The sequence below is a fragment of the Sesamum indicum genome, linkage group LG6, assembly GCF_026168435.1.
Source record: "Sesamum indicum cultivar Baizhima isolate 11 linkage group LG6, ASM2616843v1, whole genome shotgun sequence".
Classification (NCBI taxonomy): Eukaryota; Viridiplantae; Streptophyta; class Magnoliopsida; order Lamiales; family Pedaliaceae; genus Sesamum; species Sesamum indicum.
The window spans coordinates 7478056-7499992 of NC_142662.1; the positions used below are offsets into that span (position 1 = coordinate 7478056).

Here is a 21937-nt window from a genome sequence, read left to right on the forward strand (position 1 = left end):
AACCGAGGGTTAGAGGTGTGTCAGGGTGCTCCATCTATCTCTCACCTCCTCTTTGCCGACGACAAACTAATCTCCTGTCAAGCATCTTTTGAGTCCTCCTGGACTATCCGTGCAATTCTGAAAACTTATTGAGGTGCATTTAGCCAAGAGATAAACTTCTAAAAATCTTTGGTGGCTTTTGTAGCAAGTTCTGCTTGTACTTATTAAGTTCTGCTCGTACTTATCCTTTTGTTCTTAGTGTTTGTTTTTTATTAATATTTCAATATTTAATTTTTTGTTGAGTCTGTTGCCAGCTAGAGTTCAAAGTGAGTTAGTTTTCTTCTTTAGCTAAAACTCTATTCTTTATATATAGTTTCACATCTCTATAACTTCAGTACTTGAATTTTAGATGAATAAAGTATAGTTTTTCCTTCTTTTCATTCTCTAATTTATTGCCATGAATGTACTTTGTTTCCACCCATCAAATTCTTCACATGGTATCAGAGCAGGTTTCTCCAAAAAACAGGGGACAGAGAGAGCCTGCTGAAACCATAGCACGCCGTCGCTGGCATACTTGCGCGCTGCCTTTTGAAACCCTAGAGCGCCGCCGCATGAAACCCTAATTTGTCTTCCACCTATTTCTGTGTCTTTCTGATCGACCTTGCTTTCCACACTTCAAATTCTCACATGGTATCAGAGACATGAAGGTCTCTGGATGTCACCCTTTTTAACTGCTTCTCAACATAGTGTATCTTTACCAAATTGATTACCAATGGCGGGGATGTTTACTTTTCCAATACTACCTGAGAGATGGATATAGTGATTTGTTGAGCCTTTTGTGGTTCTATAAGCCTTTGTGGCTTTGAGTGATTTGTTGAGCTTTTGTGGTTCCATAAGCCTTTGTGGCTTTGAGTGATTTGTTGAGCCTTTGTGGTTCTATAAGCCTTTGTGGCTTTGAGTGATTTGTGCAACCGTGAAGTGGTTGTGGCCTTTGGTATTAGTAGGCATTGGGTCTTTAGGCTCCTGAGCCTTCATTCTGTTCTATGTCCCCTTGTTCCCTTATTTTACAGTTTCTAGGTCTGATCAAATTGTCGATCTCTTTACCAAGTCTCTTCCTACTGCTGATTTTGCTCGATTCCTGTCCAAACTGGGTCTCTCTTCCTCGGCTCCATCTTGAGGGGGGGCTGTAGCAAGTTCTGCTTATACTTATCAAGCTCTGCTCGTACTTGTTCTTTTGTTCTCAGTGTTTGTCTTTTTATTAGTATTACGATATTTAATTTTTTGTTGAGTGTGTTTCCAGCTAAAGTTCAAAGTGAGTTAGTTTTCTTCTTTAGTTAGAACTCTATTCTTTATATATAGTTTCACATCTCTGTAACTTCAATACTTAAGTCTTAGATGAATAAAGCATAGTTTTTACTTCTTTTCATTCTCTAATTTGCTGCCATGAATGTACTTTGTTTCCTCAAATTCTTCACAACTTTCAGCAAAGAAACGAGGGAGGAGTTATGTCGGGTCATTACCGCTGAGTTAACCATTCGTAGAGAGAATAAGATGGAATTGTATTTGGGTCTTCCTCTCTAGTTTCTCATCCTAAACGAGAGTATTTGGCGTAAGATCATAGGTTGGAATGAGAAACTTCTCTCTCATGATGGGAAGGATGTCTTAATTAAATTTGCTATTCAAGCGGTGCCGACATACGTAATCGGATGCTTTAAACTACCCATCACGCTGTTAAAAGAAATCCAGGGAACGATAAATAAGTTTTGGTGGGGCAATCGAGGTAAGCATAAAACTCACTGGCTCTTATGGAATCGGTTGTGCAAAAGTAAACTGGCAGGAGGCTTAGGGTTCCGACAGCTTCACTTATTCAATCTCATCATGTTGGCCAAGCACTTATGGCATATCATGCTTCATCCGGAGAGTCTTCTCAATAGAGTACTCAAGGCACAGGGTGATGTCTTTACAGTACTCTAGGAAGTCGACCCTCATTTACTTGGGTAGTATTATGGCAGCCTATGATCTTTTTCCTGCAGGGTGTAGATGGAGAGTGGGCTTAGGAACGTCTATTCGGGTTTGGGCTGACCTATAGTTGCCCCAATCCCACGAACTTTTCGGCCTATCACCCCAGCTCTCAATTCTTTGGCAAGCTTGAGAGTTTCGGACTTGATTGACCCTCACGGTCACGATTGGATCAACCACAAATTAGAAGTCTCTTTTGGCCTTTTGATAGCGAGCTCATCTCTAGTATTCCGCTGAGTAGAACGACCACACAGGACCTTTGAATTTGGCACTATTCACGCAACAGTATGTTCTCAGAGTGAACCGCCTACCACCTTGCTTGCTCACTCTAAGACTTGCCCTGCTCTAGCTTCCTTCAATCGAATGAACACACCTGGTGGCGGAAATTATGGCAGACTATTGAAAGTTCTGCTTGTACTTATCAAGTTCTGCTCGTACTTATCCTTTTGTTCTCAATATTTATTTTTTATTAGTATTCAGTATTTAATTTTTGTGAGTCTGTTGCCAACTAAAGTTCAAAGTGAGTTAATTTTCTTATTTAGCTAGGACTCTATTCTTTATATATAGTCTCATATCTCTGTACCTTTAGAACGAGAGAGTTTAGATGAATAAAGGACTTGAGTTTGAGATGAATAAAGCCTAGTTTTTTCTTTCTTTTTATTCTCTAATGTACTATCATGAATATACTCCGTTCCCCACACTTGAAATTTTCACATGGTATCAGACCAGATTTCTCAAAAAAAAAAAAGAGAGAGAGAGAGAGAGAGAGAAAAAAAGAGAGCCTTTTGAAACCCTAGCACGTTGCCGCTGACGTACTTGCTCGCTACCTTTGAAATCCTAGCACGCCTCCGCTGGCATACTTGCTCGTTGCTTTGAAACCCTAGCATGCCGCCTCTGGCATACTTGTTCGCTGCCTTTGAAACCCTAGAGCGCCGCCGCATGAAATTGCATTCATCGATGGAACTTCGACAAAACCGAACGCTGATGATCTCCTTCTTCCTTCTCTGAAATTCGTCTATAAGCTTTTGTGGCTTATTTTCTTTTTGAATATTGGTAGAGTCTTTGTGGTTCTATGAGTTTTTGTGGCTTTGAATATTGGTAGAGCCTTTGTGGTTCTATGAGCTTTCGTGGCTTTGAATATTGGTAGAGCCTTTATGGCTTTGAATATTGGTAGGACCTTTATAGTTCTATGAGTCTTTGTGACTTTGAATATTGGTGGAGCCTTTGTGGTTCCATAAGCCTTTGTGGCTTTGAGTGATTTGTGCAACCATGAAGTGGTTGTGCCTTTGGTCTTAGTAGGCTTTGGGTTTTTAGGCTCCTGAGCCTTAATTTTGTTCCATGTCTACCATTCCGCTACCCATTCCCTTCTGATGCGATAACAACGTTGTCATCCTAATACAACCTACTGCTGACTTCGGACGATTCCTTTGCAAGCCGGGCCTCGCTTCCTCGGCTCCATCTTGAGGGGAGTTGTTGAAAGTTCTGCTTGTACTTATCCTTTTGTTTTCAGTATTTATTTTTTATTAGGATTCCAGTATTTAATTTTGTGAGTCTGTTACCAACTAGAATTCAAAGTGAGTTAGTTCTTATTTAGCTAGGACTCTATTATTTATATATAGTCTCATATCTCTGTACCTTTAGAACGAGAGAGTTTAGATGAATAAAGGGCTTGAGTTTGAGATGAATAAAGCCTAATTTTTTCTTTCTTTTCATTCTCTAATTTACTATCATGAATATACTCCATTCCCCACACTTTAAATTTTAACACAAACGAGCTTCCGAGCAAGATTAAGGTATTTGTTTGGCAAGCTTGTTGTAATGCTCTCCCGATGGGTAAGTCACTCTCCAAATGCATTCCTGGTTTTTCTGCACCATGTCCTTTCTGTCATCATGGCGAAGATGTTTTGCACTCTTTCATTCTCTGCCCGTTCGCTAGAAAGGTGTGGGGATTTGCTCCTCTTCACCTCCCTCTTGTTCAGCCAGGATGTATGGATTTTGGGGAATGGTTGTTGGCAGTGCCCGGATGGATGGCCGTGAGTTTCGTCTATTCATGTATTTGTGTTGGTCCATCTGGTGGTGTCGGAATGGAATGGCGATGGAGGGAAGCTGCCTTGATCTCCCCCAGGTAGTATGTTTCGCTTTCCAGTACCTACTTTTGTTTCTCTCTTAAAACTCGGACGATGTGGTGAGGGATGTTCCGAAACCAACTTCTTTGATGGTTAGCTCCCCCTCAAGGCCACATTAAGATTAATTTTGACGGCGCCACATTCCGGAAGGGTCAGGAACTAGGTGTTGGGGTGTTTGCTCGTGGTGCCGCGGGGGTGTGTCTGGCTTTGCTTTCAATGAGAATTTTTAGACTGCGTGATGGGGAAATGGCAGAGGCTTTGGCTATACGGGAAGCCGTTTTGCTGGCGATTCGCAAAGACTGGCAATTGGTAAAATTTAAAGGGGATTGTGCTACTCTGATCCTAAAAATTCTGTTCCAGAAAGTGATCACTCAGTTATCAGGCCTATAATCGCAGATATTCGGTCGTTCATGGCTCATTTCTACTCCCGTTCTTTTCGATATGTTTCTCGTTCTTGTAACGTTGTAGCTGATGTTTTGGCTCAGTCTGCTAGTGATTCTCTTGAGGGAGATTTTGTGTTCCCTCCTGCAGTTGCTTTTCCTGTAATTGCAGATACATCTTCATAATGAGATCATTTGCTTCTTGTAAAAATAAAATAAAATAGAAACTGTTCAAACTTCAAAAATATATACAAACATTCATACATATATTCTCTTTCAATAATTATAAAACTGCATATATATATATATATATATATATATATAATAACTCGATCTCCATCTTTCTCATTTTACATACTACCAACCTACACTACATCAATCCCCTCGTCCCCCATTTTTTTTAGAATAATTATCTCACCTACCACAACAAGAAAATAGAATATTAGTGACAAAATATATATATTAAGTGATAATTTTAAAATTATTACTAAAAATTATATATTAAGTGACAATAATTTTTATCTCGTCACTATATAATTATTATTGACAAAAATTCTGTATAAAAATTGTCATTGATACAATTAGTGACATATCTATTGTGACAACTTAATGACCATATAATATAGTGATAAGTTGACAACTATTATTTGTTGTTACTAGGTCGTCACTATACATGTATCATTAATTAAATTTAATGATAACTTTATGCAATTTTTATCATTAATTCTTACTAATCATAATTTTTAAAAAACTATTATATTATTATTAAAATCTTGAAATTCATTATTGAGATAGAATAAATATTCTTGTCATTGAATATATACTATTTAAAAAATATTATTTTTTTAAAGGAAAAAGAAATCAAGCAACACGATGACAGCTATGCGTGGTGTCTACTCCACATAATCGATCGAAGATAATAGAGGATTATTCGCACCACAAAAAAATACGGATTACTCAAATAATTATACATTCTATTTATTTTTTGAATATTGAGAATGGTTTTTTTTTTTTTTTTTGTATCAATAGTAGCTAATTATGCATGTAATTTGGAATCAAACATGATTGCAAAATGTAATAGTTGTTAAATAAATAAAAAAAAAAAAAAAAGATGATTGAGAATAAACCCAAAAAGTGAGGAGTGATGAGGGGATGGGGTGTGTTGGGCTATCCACTATGACATGAGCCCTTGTCGATCTGGTTCTATAGATAATCAACATTTAGATTTGTGTGTTGGGCCTCAAACCCATAAAGGAAGGAAGGCCTGCTTTGATTTGGTTGATGGATCTCATCTCATCTCATGTACAGGTAATTATGAGTGAGAGAGATGCAGGTGGGAATATCAGAGTGGTTGTGGTTGGTTTCCAGACAAGAGGCGATATGATGCATGAGGTCAGGTGGTGATGTCAATTAATAATGGAAGAGAGAGAGAGAAACATGAGTTGATGAGCAATGACAAACAAGCAAATTAAGTTTTAAAAGTTGGTAATATATAAAGCAGCTTCTGGGAGTTTTACGTACCCTAATCAGCTGAAACAAACACTACTAAATTGCACATCAACAACCTTAAATATATATTTGCAGGGGGTGGGGGTTAGTATAGTACTAGATGACATGTATGTATACAAATTATTAAAAGACAATTAAATAGTTGTTAATAATTAGGGTTTTTAGATTCTGTTTGAAGGCCGGGTGGGGTGTGGGCCCAGCTACTCATATTGTCCAATTCCTATATATATATAAATGGTTGGCATGTGAGATTCTATTTCAACCAATTTCACACACACACACACACACATGTACAGAGATTCTGCAGCTTCCATCTGCTGGGACTGTATGTAATACAAATTCCCGGCGCTATCCCATTAATAATATATATATATATATATCTCATAAAATATCAATTGGGACCTACCTACTACCTACTGCTCTCTTTCTTCCTTTTCGGGGAAACTGTCTAATTCTTTCCAGTGGGTTTGGGCTTAATTTATAATAACAATATTAATTACCTTTAATTTATAATTACCCCCACCGCCCCAATATATATATATATATATATGGAAATAGTTGAGTATTAATGCAGAGATGAGCCACCTGCAGTGAAAAGGATGCATGCTAATTACTTTAAGGTGCTGAATTCATTCAAGAACTAATAAAGATACTGATCGTATACATAATTAATGCATTAATATTATCATTCTACATATATATATATATATATATTTATACAAAATTGGAATATTCCAGGAAAATATACCATATAATCACGTCTAATTGTCATAATTAATAATAAATACCTATAATATAGTCATCGACCATGGACAAAAACAATTGTTTGCTGTAATTTCTGCTAGGGCGGCTAAAGATTTATTTTTAACTAAAAGCCATAACAAGTATTTTTGTATTACAAATGTATGATGAGATTATTGTGATGTAGGTAATAAGATATTATTCGGGTGTGCAATGACCACAAGTAGTTGAGTTGAGAATATTCAACATTTTGGATTTCTTTCTCAACTCCAGTTGTTACTAAAGCAAATGGAACAAAATGTGTCATGCAATGCTCACTAAATCTTTAATTTCTTAATATAATTAAATCATCATCATATATATAATTAAGCACATGGAATTACAATATATATTAATAAGTATAAAGTATTAATTCTATTATAAGTAATTATGATAATCGTTAATTAATGAATCATAATAAATGAAATGAAGAAATGAATGGCGTGTTGATGATACCTATATCGTCACATCGGGAGGTTCATCATCATGTAATAGCTTTTTGTACTTTTTATTAAAGTAAACTGCTCATGCCCATGGAATCTTTATATTTCAATAATAATAATAATTCAAAGCTATTTTCTTTACTTTTTCATTCATCACTGTTGTCCGATTCTATTGGAATTTACTTCATTTCATCGAATGTTTCTTTTTCTTTCTCTCTCTGTAATTTTTGATTCTGTATTTCATGTTTTTATGACATCATGTCCTAACTCAATGCAACAAATGTCCAACAACTCCCTATAAATTAATATATTGATGGTTGATAATTAAAATTTATGATTTATTTGTAAAAGCAATAGAGTAAATGTGAATAATGAAAACAAAATAATTAAAAATATTATAATATGGTGAAAACGAAAAATGTGTGAAAAAGTAGGTAGAAGAATCAGTGGTGGGGAGCATTGAAGAAGAAATGGATGGTGAGAATAATTAAGTATGATCATATATATATATAGATGAAGATTTGGCAGTCAAAAGTAGTATGCAATGGAGCAGAAATAAAGTGAGCAATTTTGGTCCCAAATTTGTATACTTAAGAATAATTTGAGCGCACTATAAATAACTCAAGAATATTCCCTCCACAATTGTTGGGATATTCATCTCATCAGTTTTTTACATATATATATATATTGCAAGATAATCTTTTTAATTAATTCACCATAATCGCATCTCTCTTCCTCTGCTTCTTTTCAGTCAACTCATAAATCGTGAAAACCAATTCTCAAAACCATGCATCTTCAATATATATAATATGTGCATCTATATTTATAAAATTAAGTCCATTTATTCGGTCGAAGCATCAAATATTAGCAATGTAACTTGAAGTCATTTTATTTTAGACATAGAGAGAAATAAATAAAAAAAGGAGCAGAAAACGAAGAAACAAAGCAAAAGAAGAAATTTTCATTCACATACTTACTCATAAATTCAACTTACATTCATTTATCCTAATCACAATTACCAATCTAAGAAATTAATGCGCAAACTTACAAGCAATAGTATTAAGATAGGAAGAAGAAAACTATTTATTTTTTTTCCTCTCCTAATTAACAACTCTTAATTCTTCTTTTTTTTTTGTTTTTTGGGAGGGGGGATGGGGGTCTAAAATTACAATAACATCACTAATTAATGATCACAAATTAATAATAAAACTTAATTTACCTAATTAATTAATTAGAAATTCATTTCTGAGGGCACCAACTTCAACAAGCTTAGGAACCAGATTATTACTCAAGTGTAACGCCACAAGACTCTCCAGCCCACCAACGCACGCGCCGCCTATGTACAAAGCCGGAGCTCCAGATGCGCCGCCGAGGACGGTCGAGGAGTCCTCGTTGTTGTTATCGCGTGGGCTGAGTGCGCCGATCTCGTCTTCCTCCAATTCTATGACGGTGGGGTGGACGCCGATGGTGGAGAGGAGGCGCTTCATGACGTGGCACATGCAGCAGGAAGAGCGGGTGAAGATGATGACGGGGTTCTCAGAGATGAGGCGTTGGATGCGCATCTCCGTGGACTCAGCGACGTCGATGGCCAGGGGTGAGGTAGTGGTGGGGGTGAGTTCCAGGCGGACGCCGCCGTCTGCCAGCGCCCCGTAACGGTGGACGCCTTGCATCTACCACCGCCAAAGCAAAAATAGTGTCAACGGAGTGGAGTTTGAGAGGGAAGATTTTCTCGGGAGATTGTCAGGGAAGGGCTAGTAAGTGGGTACGTGGAGGAGAGAGGCATGTGGGGTTTACTATATATGAAAACAACCGGCGAGAGGGGGGGGGGGGGGGGGTTCCGGTTGGGGTTAATTTTTCAAGGTATTTTTCTATTTCACATGAAATAATTCTTCAATAGAACAAGATCATTTTGACTAATTGTGTGTGTATTTTTATTTTACATATGATTTTTTAATTTTAACACCACCTAAAATATTTAAATATAATTTAAATTAATCAAGAAAAAACTAGTATTTCTTGATTATATCGTAAAATATGCGTGAAAACCCCACTAAACTTACAAAAGAACATAAATATCTTCAAAGAAATGAGACAATGGCCAAAATAGATTCGTATGTTTCTTATCGGGCCAGTTGCAATCTAACCCACTTGACTCAACAACCTATTTTGAACAATTATTGATTTAATACTTACCCGATAATTGTCCTGTTGCACATGATTCATACCAATTCTAATACCTAAAACCCAATAAGTAATTGGAGTGCTATTTGACATATATGCATTTATTACACGAGAATTTACTTTCTAACAAGATCGCTTAACCGAACTCTGTATAACTTTATATCATAAATTGACTTAAATGTTGGACGATTTTAATTAAAAACCACCTCAACTCGCTTAGCAAGTTATGTGCACAAATCGACCATCACTTATTCAGTTCGAAATACATGTCAAATCATACATGAAATTGAATCAGATCACCACCTATATTGGTTCTAAGCCGAATAGTACCTGGATCCAAATCAATGTGTATATGATTGGTATATGTATACGGTGGGGTAAAAGTAACTCAATTATAATATAAAATAATAAAGAAAAGAGGTTAATAATAAAGAGGAATAGTAAAATGGTGGTGTGCGGCATGGGGAGACGTAAGCAAAGATAATATAATGCGACAAGTTGGTGCTACATGACAAAAGAGAAAGATCCCATGGATCTGCTTCTTGGTTCTCACATCTTAATTATCTTATTTAATTAACCCAACTATTAGTACGTGGATATACTTCATTTTAGCCCCGACATTTTACTTCAACTTTAAAATAATTTCTATCTTTTCATTGAATTTAAAATAGTCCTTTCACCGGGTAATTTTCTTATATTACCCTTATAAAAAAGATATTTTTTATAGAGAATTATTTTTAGTGCTTCACTTTTTATTTTGTAGTGTAATTTGGTCCATCGTACATTAGCTTAGAAAATAATTATTATTGCATAATTATTCAGATGTTTGTGCATATTTAATTTTGAATTTAAAAAAAATTAGTTATTATTTTTAAAAATATAAAAATTTTAATTGAATAAATAAAAGTATTAAAAAAATAGATGAGAGTTATGAGAAATTGTTTGAAAAAGAGGGAGACAAGAAAAAGAGAAACAAAAGTTGAGAAGAAATTGAAAAATACAAATTAATAAAATAATTTAAAAATTATAAAAATGGCAAGAAAAAAATATTGAAGACAACAAAATGATAATCTTCAATTACATAAAAATATAGATAATAATTTGATTAATTACATATCAGTCTAGTTATCATGAATTTATCGAATTTTTTAAATAAAAGAATGCCCGAATAATTAATAAGGAGTTTTATATACCCCATTCTTCAATATTAACCGACATATTATTTATTTATTTATGCTTTAATTTAGAATTTTTTTCATTCGAATATTTTTGCTCTATTTTCTTAATCAAACATTTTCTCCAACTTATTTATTCAAATGTTGCTTTATTTGAAAATTCAATAACCTCATTATATTAGTATATCATTAATCAAGTTATTATCTGATTAATTGGCCAACATAAATTATTCTCAATTGAAATATTATATTTTTCTAAGGTTAAAAATATAAGGACCTAATTATAATTAAATATAAAAAGTGACTGATAAATAATTTTATGTAAAAACAAAAAAAAACAGAAAAGAAAAAGAAAAGAAGTTCCATAATGGTATTATAGGAATATCACTTTGTGGAAGGACTAATTTAAAGTAGGTGAAAAAAATAGAAAGTATTTTAAAATTAAAATAAAAAATTAGGTAGTAAAATGAATTTTGGCCATTAGTATGTAAACATTCGGAAAAGACAAATCCCATCCCCAAATCCAACTTACTATGATTAAATTAAATCGCAAGTTACTTGATTAGTTAAAAAAATAAAAAATAGGTCAAAACTCTCTTGCAATAATGAAAGCAAAGCTACAACAGTGTTCCAATTCCCAAGGATCAAAAAATATATTATTATTTTTTTTGGAAAAATAATAAAAATATGAGAACCAGCCTTTTGGCCGACGTTAGGGGCCTTTTTATTTTTATAAAAAGAAATTAATGTGTATTTTAAAAAATGATTAAGTGGGTTGACCACATACACAATCACACATCAATTTTCATGGGGGGAAGTGCGAGCAGTCTAAGACTTCCATATGGCTACGCTTCAATTCAAGATCCACCCTACCTTCTCTCCTCAAGAATTTTTAATTCAAATTAAATTTAATTATATAAGATAATTTTAAAAAATAATTAATTATATAATAGGTATGTTATATATAGTAAGATTAATTTAATTTAAATAAAAATATTATCTGATCGAGCACTCAAATACTCTTCTTAAAGGACGTGTTTGGTATAATCAGGATCTTTCGCAAATTTTAGTTAAAGAAATTGAGATACTTGAATTAATAAAAATTGATTTTGTTGGAAATAGGCGAGTGATCTCTGCTGCCAAACGCACCCTTAGAAGAGTGGAGGTGGACCCCATTGAGCGGACAGGGCCAGCAATGTCCGTGATGACGTCGTTGCATACATCTGATGTGTCCAATGTGGGCCCCGTTGAAGTATGTAAATACGAAGCGGGACCACATGTGACGTCATCACTGAGCAGTCCACGTCATTCCTACGTCGCATGTAGACAAATGGCGGCCATTCCAGTGTCCTGGCACTGGCAGGACGTAGATCGTGGACTTTCTGTGGAGACACTGCTGTCTTCCTTCCTTCATTTTCACTTTATTTGAAGTTGCTTTATGAGATGTGTATTTAATATTGTTATTTAATTATGATTGAGAATAAATTATATGATATAGATATTTTCTTTAAATAAATTATCATATACATGAAATCATGTTTTGATGATGGTCCATGAATGTTCAACATAGATAAAAATAATATTTGCTATTATTCTTTTAGCACATAAATATTTATGACCCGTTGTGTTGTGCGTCTTGTCTTTTCCGATGAAAGTGATGCAAAATGTTAAATTATACATTCATAGTAGAGATGCATAAAAATAGTTTGCTCACAAGAATTTTATTTGACCTACAATAAGTTAATAATAAACTATCATGATAAATATAATTTTTTTGACCAACAGAGGAATTTATTTATTAAATAAAAATAAATTTAAAAGGTACTATGTGTAATTTTTTATATTATAAAAAATTTATGTACGACTGCATCAAATTTTAAGAGAAAACAGTGTAATTATCTTTTTTATTTATATAAAAACAACAACGGGTTTCAATTGATTTTGGGTATTCCAATGGTTTGAGTTTGGATTTTGATTTTGGCTATGTTTGTTTTCATTTTCAAGTTATCTCCGGAACGAGTCAAAACATACACAATGTTTGTCATCATTCAAAAACACCTTATCTAGGTGTTTTAAACTGTTTTAGCATAAATACATACGTATATATATACATACATATACATAAATATATATAAAAAAATATGATTTGATTATGAATTGACAATGAATAGTAATTTTTGTCTCCCAAAACACAATATTAAACATACAATACTTATTTTAAATTATTTTAAAAAATGAATCCAAACATACATACTATCTCTAACACACACTTATTTATCTTTGTTTTTCTCTCTCTATTTTCACAAAACACAACAAAACACTCACAAAATGAATCCAAATATTATGATTATGTTTGAATAAATAAATAAGCAAAGCAATAAATAAAAACGCATGAGAATTCAGCCAGTGGGAGTCCACCACGTGGTTTGTTCAGAAAACTTACTATACTTTATACTCTCCCCATTTGAATATCGTAGCTCGTGTTTGATCAGCCACCAATATATTGTATGATATTTAATAAGTAAAACTTTATGTTCTTTTTGCATTATTGCTACCAAAGCAGTGTTCTGTGATTAATGGTATTCTATTTCAATTAAATGAGAAAATAATAATTCTGAAATAAATTATATCTTTATAAAATAATCAATGAAGATATAATTATACTGATGTTCAACATTTACTTTGTCCATTAATATCTCAATAATAATTAAAAAAAAAAACAAAGGAGGTTGTAAGTCTGTAAGAAGAGAACATTTTATAAATTGTGAAATTATAATATATATATATATAATTAAGAGATGAATGATGATGGTAAGTGGTTGTGTGAGGTGGCCGCATTAATTAATCTTGTTGAATTAAATGATAGAATAATTAGGTGGTGTGTGACATATGATGCAATAATCACAATTAATTGTTTTCAACTGTCCGAATTCTTTTAATTTTTTATAAAAAAATTGGGTATTGAAAATGGGTTTGAAACCAATAATTAATTACTTGAGCAGTGACATTAAAGTTTTAGTACAAAGAGTGAAATTATGTGTTTGAGTTTTATGAATATATATTTAATTTATTTTAAATTTATATATATTGAATATTATAATAATATATGAGTTGATTTACAGCTATTCATGTAATTTTTTTTTTCTTTTGAAAGAATGGGTTTGAAGAGTAGTCGAGTGTGTGTTGTGTGTGTGAGGAATAATGGAGGGGAAGAGGTAGGGTAGGGCTTCGTTCGTGCTGGGGAGATGAGGGCCCACCATAGAATGCCAACGTGCAATTTGTGCATCAAAGTCTTGCAGCCCTTCAACCTCAGCCGTTGATGGTGCTAAATTTGGTGTCTGCCACGGGGACATATATATGTTTATTCATCCTTTTAATATGAAAATGATTGCATCATACGAATAAGTGGGGCCCCACTTGACCAGGGTTCCCAAACACACAAAATAACCATGAATTTATGTTTCATTTTTTTTTTTTTAATTTTTCTAGGGAGAATTTATATTCCAATTGTTGGTTGTACCTTTGTTAAATGATCAATTTCTTTTGTGAATTTGTCATTTTTCTGTCATGTCTAATTAAATTTACATTAAAAATTATATAAATTGATGTACTCAATTATAAGTTTTTACAAAGATGCTATAAAAAAATAATATTACATAATTATTGTAGTTAGTTTTTTTAACAAAAATAAAAATTCCATATTTTTATCACTAAACTTAGTGTTTTTGGGTTAATTATTTATTACATAATTGGTTAAGTCAAATATAATAATGAATGGGCACTTGCATAAATTATTTATATTCATTCCCTCAAATTTTCGAGCATTATTGTGTTGATTGGAGGAAAATGTTCCGATATTCAATGCCCACTTAGCATAACTAATTTTTAAGAATTTCGTAGACATTTGGTGTAGTTATTACACAAACATGCATGTAATGATATGATATATAATCCATATTCGTATATCAAATCCAACTTGAACACTTAACCATAGTTAGCTATCAGTGGTTTGCCACATCAAAATACTCTAACATTATAGTATACATTAATGGAATATTCAAGAATTCAATAATTTTTATATTCTTATCCCTTTCATAGTACTCTTTTAATGTCAAATCTAATAATTATTATCCCTCTAATTATGATTGATACATGATAGCCCCCCCCCCCCCCCCCCATGTATAGCTAATTAGGTTCAGTCCTCAATATTATCTATTTATTTCTTCAGTCCGAATTCCATATATCACTGTCTCTCTACTTATATCATAATTTTGAATTATTGTTCCTTGTTCATTAAATTACTTATGCACTTTAAAAAATTTTAATATTTCAATATATTGGATAATTTAATTAATTATTTAAAAAAACACCGTGTCTTATTAGGTTGAAGACAGGAACATGGAATTATAAATCGCAATCACAAGATATTAAGAAAACCATCATAATGTTTGGATTCGTTTTTTAAGTGTTTTGTTGTATTTTGTGGAGATAGAGCGAGAAAAACAAAGATAAATAAGTGTGTGTTAGAGATAATATGTATGTTTGGATTTATTTTTGGTGATAATTTAAAATAAGTATTATATGTTTAATGTTGTGTTTTGGGAGACAAAAATTACTATTCATTGTTAAATTATATCTTTTTTATATATATTTATGTATATGTATGTATTTATGCTAAAACAATTAAAAATACATAATTAAGGTGTTTTTGAATGAGGACAAACATTAAATATATTTTAACTTGTCTCGAAAATAATTTGAAAATAAAAACAAACATAGTGCATCATTTTTTACAGTGTTCATCGACCGAAAGCGAGAATATGATTTTGACACACATATATAGTTTTCCAAGAAAACATCATAAAAATCCTATATGTGTTAGTGTAGTTGAGTTAGCTAAAGTAAATAATGGTCACCATGCAAGTTTATGTCCCAACATCACATATATATATATCAATCATCCTCTTTCTTTCTGTCATTCATTACATCACTTCACATATCAAATCAAACTTGTTTGTTTTTCTTTTTTCTTTTTCCTTTTATTAAAAGAAAAAAAAGGTTTATTTATTAATTAATTAATTTATTTGTGTGGATTGAATGGAATGAGGAAGCAGGGTAGAGATGAGGTATATATGGGCGGGGGCCATAAATCATGTGAGTGATTAGGGTTTTAGAATTGCACGTTACGTGTGCCCTCAAATTGCTAACAAAAAAACAAAAACACGCACATATGTTGTAATTTGTAAGTACGTGGGATTCAATTCATAGTTTAATCTTCTTAGGTTGTATGTGGTATTCACTCATTTCATTACCAATATATTTAAAATTAATGTGTTAAAATTAGCGTGATCACACTTTTTTATTTTAATTAATTTATTATTATTAGTTATATTGATATATTTGTTGAGATATGATCGATCGAGATGAATAATTAATATTTTTAAAAAAATAAATGAAAACTTAATTAGAAATTAAAATACTTTCTAGAGAGCTGAACTCAAAAAACAAAATAAAAGTGTAAAAAATTGACATCCTAAACACAAATTAAAAATAAACTTTTGATTTGCAATGATGCGAACAAGTGAAGTGATGATGATTTGGAGAAATCGTAAACTGTCGGCGCCGTTGGATTTGGGTTAAAGGCAGTTGACCCAAGAGGGTACACATGGGTGACGCACACCCAATGACACTTTCTCCTTGTCTCTTTCTCTCAGTAAATATTGTTTGTGGGACAATAATAAATAGGTAAAAATTGGAAGATGATGATGTGAAGTAGATTGATGTATTATTGCCCGCCCATTTTGCAAACATATGATATGATGCTGTTGTTTCCTTTGTTTTCTTCCTCAATTTTTACGAAAATGGCAGCACCCCCTCTGATTCAGATTTCACTACTCCCTCATTGCCTATTCCCCCATACATGTATACGTATCAACTTTTTACATGAGAATTAATTAAAGACTTAACCTGAAAAGTAAAAGAATAATAGAAAAATAAAAATGAATGGTTGTACTATTTATTCCATGTATGTGAATAAAGTGAAAAATGGAAGAATGAATAGTTGTTGAAAGTGGAAAGTGGTTACGTCAGCAAATGCAAATGGTATGAGAACCATTATATGTGGAACAACTTTATGGGAGTGATGATATATTTTGATGTTTTTGCTGCTTTATTACTTCCTCATCTCCACTTTCCAATCTTATATTAATTCCTATATAACCCACACTATCTATCTATATATTTATAAGTTAGGATTCTTATTCCTTGTATTTGAATCTTTGACCCAAATGAATCTGATTCAGACAATCACTATCTACCTTACTAATATTCATTTTATTACTTGCTAATACTAGACACATCACAAGCTTGTCTCACACCTTTTCTTTTTCACCTAAACTATTATATTTTATTCTTTTTTTTTTAAAAAAAATATTGATTAGTGATGAATAAATTTACTAAATAATTACTGTTTCAAACTGATGAGACCTAACTTAATTGGTGAAGTTGAGGCTCTATATGACTATAAGGTTATCTGTTCGACTCCCACCCACGTATGAGCTATTATTATATTTCAATACTGATTATGATATAATTATAGTTTATTCACTGAACAAAGGACAAACGGAAAAAAATTGGATGCATGTAAATCATGAATAAAAAGCCCAATGAGAACTGGGCTTGACATCCACTCTGTAGAAAAAGCCCAGTTTTAGGCCCATTAAAAGTTATGGCCCAAAAGATGGATAGTGTGGTCTCCTTCCTCTAAGAGTCCAGCAACACACGTGGGCCTCTCCATCTTAAGAAGCGTCCAATGCCTCCCGAAAAGATCTCCAGAAGTTTCTACATTTTTTACCATTGTATAACATTCCAACCGGCCAATCTTATAAAGTACCTTATGGGATAGTTTAGTGGTTTATAGTTCAAGATTTCATTACCAAATTTTGAAATTAAAGTGTTTAACTGTGTGAGAGCATAAAAACACACAAATCAATGATATAAGCAATACATGTTTCACAAAATCTTGAACATTTGCTGCATTCGATTGCCTGCATCACCAACCCGCAATGCACTGGGGGTGATGGATCATCATATTCGAGGATTGACATGAATAAGGTACATTCTTGATCGAGATTTAGGAACGGCCGAGGAAGATTGTTGGACATGTTCGGTTCCTTCTTTTGGGTTGGTTTGTTTAATTTTGATATGATGTTAATTTAAATCAATTATTTATCGTTGTCAATAAAAATGACAAAACATTTCAATTTTATCGCCATCTCAAAACTTCACTAGAAGTTGGGTTGCACCTAATTGTTGTTGACCTCGTGCCATATCTAATCCAAAGGTATTATTTATCATAAGAAAATAATTTATGTTGTTGTCTTATATTGGATTAGGTATTAGTCAACTAGTGAAAGTTAGCAAAGATTAATTGGATTTCACATGGTCCAAAAATGGGCATATCCAATAACAAGACAAAACTAAGGTGGGGGAATCTAAAGCAAAATTCATAGTCAAGCCAAACATTTTGATACTCCCATGATGTTATCTGTCTGCACAAATCGTTTAGTTTAAGATAGAGGAGAACATTTTCTATAAACCATAGACAAATTATTCTTTGTTTATGGACCACCTAAAATGGTACTATATGATCTTTTGGGCATAAGATGCCCTTTTAACTTGATGCTATCTGAAAAGAGAATCATGTTACGACAATATTTATTGATTTATAGTTATAAAAAAATATCAAATATTATTAAATATTTTTGTATAATTAAGTTTCTTAATAAATTTATTAAATTAATAAAAGATTTTGAATTCAAATTTCGTGACAAGAAGTCTTGGACAAAAGTGATGAGATTCAAAGGAAGCATGCAAGATGTTATGATGATGAAGCATCCCAAGTTGGGGAAGATTTTGTCAAAGTTGAAGCTTCTGTGGAGAACTCAAATATGAGATGTGACTAAGTTGCAAAACCAAACCCCAATCACTAATAGCAACTCCAATAAAATCTTGTCCCAAGTAGTGGAAATGATTGAGTTGTGTTGTGTGTACGCAAACGTAAGATTCTTGTCAAAACCCACAACTATTACCGGCATTCATACAGTAGAAAGACTGACAAACACTTACCAAAATTATGTTCAGGACCCCACCATTTCTCCATATTACCACCATTCCACGATCTCCCCAATATAATATAATATTACGCCAATCAAACTCCCATTCCACAATATTACTCACACACAGTCAAAAGACCTGATTGATTCTATAAGAGTCAAAGCGTCATCGCTGTCTCCCTCTCATTCCCCTCTTCTTTCTTCTCTCAAGAATGGAGCTTTTAGCAGCAGTTGTTCAGCAATTCACACACGCGGCAGAACCCTTCATCTGGGCACCTGTATTATCGACAATATTCACAATTTTAGCAGTTGTAGCAGGATTCTTGGTCTACTTCTATGAACCTTATTGGGGTGTTAGAAAAGTGCCTGGCCCTCCCGCAATGCCCTTACTCGGACACCTTCCTTTGCTTGCTAAGTATGGCCCTGACCTCTTCTCCATTCTTGCCAAGCAATATGGTCCTATTTTCAGGTTTGTGTCTCAACTTTTCTTGGTCAAAATCATAACTCATTGCTTTGGTTGATCATATGTTGTACAAGAACCCTCTTTTTTCTTGTGGTCAAAGGTTAGATGAGGCTTCTGAATGTTTAATAGTGGATAATAGGGAGTTAGTTGTTCAAAGTGAAGAATGATGAGCAAGAAAGTTGTTAGGCTTTGTGTGTTGACATTGACCTTTGAACTAGTTTACGTCCTTTCACAATTAACGTAAAGGTCATTCCTCGGCAGCTCTGCTGTTTCATCTTCTATTTCTTGTTTTGGTAATAAACTGAATGGTAAATCTGTTCGTCTGAATTCATAAGAGTTCCGTTCGGTTGTATTCTTTTCATTTTCATTCTTATTTGTGTTGCTTTCTTATTTTTTGCATTCATTTTTTAATGGAACTGAGATTATATTTGAAAGAGTAATTAGAAATGCGAATTTCTTGGACTGGAAATATGTTTCTAATTATAGAATGTTGATTTCTGGGTATTATTACTTTGTCTATATCAGGCTAGTCAAATAATTTATAATTTAAGATGAGAATTTATTATCTAATTTCTTGTGGATATATTACCTACAAATTTTTGGTGTTGGAGATATGAAATTATATTAGATTATGTTATGAATGAATTATTATTAAATAAATTAGTGAATTTTAATTGTTTTTACATTAGTAGATTATCGTAAAATTTTGAAAATAGGTAATCATGATTATGAATCAAATTAATTATTCACTAATTAATTATCAAAATTCAACAACAAAATAGGTTTTCAGATTTGAAGATGATGGATATAGATATGAAAACTTTAAAAATAGGTGGTATATTTTGTTGAAAAGGGATAGGCAAACATCTGCCAGGCCTGTATTATTACTGTCTGAAAATGATCCAACATGAGATAGACTCAACTGATAGTTGTGTTTAAAAACAGGTTTCACATGGGCAGACAACCACTAGTAATTGTAGCAGATGCAGAACTCTGCAGGGAAGTTGGTATAAAGCAATTCAAGTACATCTCCAACAGAAGCATCCCATCTCCTATAGCTGCCTCCCCTCTTCATCAGAAAGGCCTATTCTTCACTAGGTACGTTAATGGAACTAAGGGATGAGAGTATACATGTTATCAGTATTGATGCAATGTTGTTCAAGCGTTTCAAATGACCTAACTGTAAGATGTTTTTCGTTGTGCACGATATTAATCCAGGGATGCGAGATGGTCGACGATGCGAAACACAATACTATCTGTTTACCAGCCATCTCATCTTGCCAAGCTGGTTCCTACCATGCAAGAATTCATTGAATCTGCTACTCAAAATCTCGATTCTAAAGAATTTACTTTTTCTGACCTCTCCCTCAAATTAGCCACGGATGTGATTGGACAAGCTGCGTTCGGGGTGGATTTTGGCCTCTCCAAGACAAAATCAGGCCATGGTTCTCTCAATGAAGTGTTTAGTAAACGTGAAAATGATCAGGTCCAAGAATTCATCAATCAGCACATTTATGCTACGACGCAGCTTAAGATGGATTTATCTGGCTCACTTTCAATCATATTAGGCCTGCTCATTCCTATTGTCCAGGAACCATTCCGCCAGATTCTCAAGAGAATACCAGGCACAATGGACTGCAAAGTTGATCGAACGAACCAGAATTTGAGTCACCGTCTTGATGAGATTGTCAAGAATAGAATGAACGAGAATGACCGTGGCTCTAAAGATTTCCTTTCACTTATACTCAGAGCAAGAGAGTCAGAGACAGCTGCAAAGAATGTCTTCACACCAGATTATATCAGTGCAGTAACTTATGAGCACCTATTGGCTGGATCAGCAACTACATCATTTACATTATCTAGTATTATTTATCTGGTTGCTTGTCATCCAGAAGTTGAGAAAAAGGTGTTAGAAGAGATTGATGCATTTGGTCCTCATGATCAGATGCCTACAGCCCATGATCTTCAACACAAATTTCCCTATCTTGATCAGGTAGGTTTTCTATGTGTTTGTTTCTCGGCAATATCAGAGTAACTTGGAAAGTTACCGAATATATCTCTAGTTTATGCAATATATGAGAACGTCGTCACATTGTAAATCTCGTCTTTCTTGGTCTCTAGGTGATTAAAGAATCAATGAGGTTCTACACCGTCTCTCCCTTAGTCGCCAGAGAAACATCAGCAGAAGTTACTATTGGAGGTTATGTCCTCCCAAAGGTAAAACCACTGTTTTCCTTCGTAGCTTTTGTGCACTATTCAGATTATAGAGAAGAGGTTGAACTCTTCTTTCTTTTTCTGCTAAATAATCAAAGCCTTTTGAGGGACTCATTCTCTTGCAGGGGACATGGGTGTGGTTGGCTCTTGGAGTTCTAGCAAAAGATCCAAAACATTTCCCTGAACCAGAGAAGTTCAGACCAGAGAGGTTTGATTCAAATGGTGAGGAGGAAAAAAGAAGGCATCCTTATGCCAACATTCCATTTGGAATAGGGCCTCGAGCATGCATTGGACAGAAATTCTCCTTGCAGGAACTTAAACTTTCTATGATTCATCTATACAGAAAATATGTATTCCGGCATTCTCCACAGATGGAAAATCCTTTAGAATTTGACTATGGCATAGTACTTAACTTCAAACATGGAGTAAAGGTTCAAGCCATAAAACGTGCATAGAAGTTGTGAAAACAGATGTTTGCATCACCTCAAATAATAAAAGGTGTAGTTTCAAAGAACATTGATGATACGTTCTACTAACATAGGATTCCGGCTTTA

The 21937-nt window shown here is 33.5% G+C and overlaps 2 protein-coding genes across 2 annotated transcripts; one reads left to right on the forward strand and one right to left on the reverse strand.

Annotated features, from left to right (window-relative positions):
- Window positions 1-8177: 8177 nt before the first annotated feature.
- Window positions 8178-9017, reverse strand: LOC105165046 (glutaredoxin-C6). Its single transcript, XM_020694987.2, has one exon. It carries the CDS (start codon window positions 8904-8906, stop codon window positions 8460-8462), a length of 447 nt encoding a protein of 148 aa, XP_020550646.2. The 5' UTR covers window positions 8907-9017; the 3' UTR covers window positions 8178-8459.
- Window positions 9018-18746: 9729 nt separating this feature from the next.
- Window positions 18747-21897, forward strand: CYP711A1 (cytochrome P450, family 711, subfamily A, polypeptide 1). The gene is made up of 5 exons (XM_011083921.3): window positions 18747-19175; window positions 20115-20267; window positions 20388-21162; window positions 21291-21386; window positions 21509-21897. Exons 1-5 carry the CDS (start codon window positions 18919-18921, stop codon window positions 21836-21838), a joined length of 1611 nt encoding a protein of 536 aa, XP_011082223.1. The 5' UTR covers window positions 18747-18918; the 3' UTR covers window positions 21839-21897.
- The last annotated feature ends 40 nt before the right edge of the window (window positions 21898-21937 follow it).

What these genes read in the sequence shown, in the direction of transcription:
- CYP711A1 (XM_011083921.3), top strand. Translation starts at nt 18,919, where the DNA reads ATGGAGCTTTTAGCAGCAGTTGTTCAGCAATTCACACACGCGGCAGAA. An exon ending in CAATATGGTCCTATTTTCAG is followed by an intron (nt 19,176 to 20,114) that starts GTTTGTGTCTCA and finishes GTTTAAAAACAG; the next exon opens with GTTTCACATGGGCAGACAAC. An exon ending in AAAGGCCTATTCTTCACTAG is followed by an intron (nt 20,268 to 20,387) that starts GTACGTTAATGG and finishes ATATTAATCCAG; the next exon opens with GGATGCGAGATGGTCGACGA.
- LOC105165046 (XM_020694987.2), bottom strand. Translation starts at nt 8,906, where the DNA reads ATGCAAGGCGTCCACCGTTACGGGGCGCTGGCAGACGGCGGCGTCCGC.